The sequence below is a fragment of the Gavialis gangeticus genome, unplaced genomic scaffold (genome assembly GCF_001723915.1).
Source record: "Gavialis gangeticus isolate Ggan-Ray unplaced genomic scaffold, GavGan_comp1, whole genome shotgun sequence".
Taxonomy (NCBI): domain Eukaryota; kingdom Metazoa; phylum Chordata; order Crocodylia; family Gavialidae; genus Gavialis; species Gavialis gangeticus.
In genome coordinates, this window is record NW_017729020.1 from 6,403,998 (window position 1) to 6,404,393 (window position 396).

At 75.0% G+C, this 396-nt stretch overlaps 1 protein-coding gene across 1 annotated transcript in view; it reads right to left on the reverse strand.

Moving 5' to 3' along the window:
- LOC109295459 (disintegrin and metalloproteinase domain-containing protein 20-like) overlaps positions 1-396 on the reverse strand; it is a 68,320-nt gene that overhangs the window by 45,034 nt on the left and 22,890 nt on the right. The window contains 3 exon segments of the mRNA XM_019514310.1: positions 5-57; positions 131-209; positions 297-361. Of these exon segments, the coding sequence (XP_019369855.1) occupies positions 5-57; positions 131-209; positions 297-361 (197 nt within the window).

The following is a 396-nucleotide window of genomic DNA, read 5'->3' on the forward strand; positions in this document are numbered from 1 at the left end:
GAGCGCGACCAGGGACTCGGTGACGTCCTCCACGTAGCCGTGGTAGTAGCAGTCGTCCTGCGGGGCAGAGCCCGCCTCAGCTCGCTGCCCCCGGCCCCCGCCGCTCCGCGCGGCCCGGGGCCCGGCTTACCGGCGTGAAGGGGTAGTCGGCCACCAGGGCTCCGCGGGCGCCGTAAGTGAACACGGGGAAGGGCCGGGCGATGAGCGTCCTGGGGGGGCGGGGACGAGAGGGACACTGTCCCGGGTGCTCGCGGCAGCACCGGCGCGGCCAGGCCCCTCGCCCCCGGCCCGCCGACCTCTTGCGCAGCAGGTGGAGCACGCGGCGCTGCCCCGCCACCGACACTTGATAGGAGACCTCGTCCTGGCACCAACGGAGACACCCCCGTGTCGTCGCGG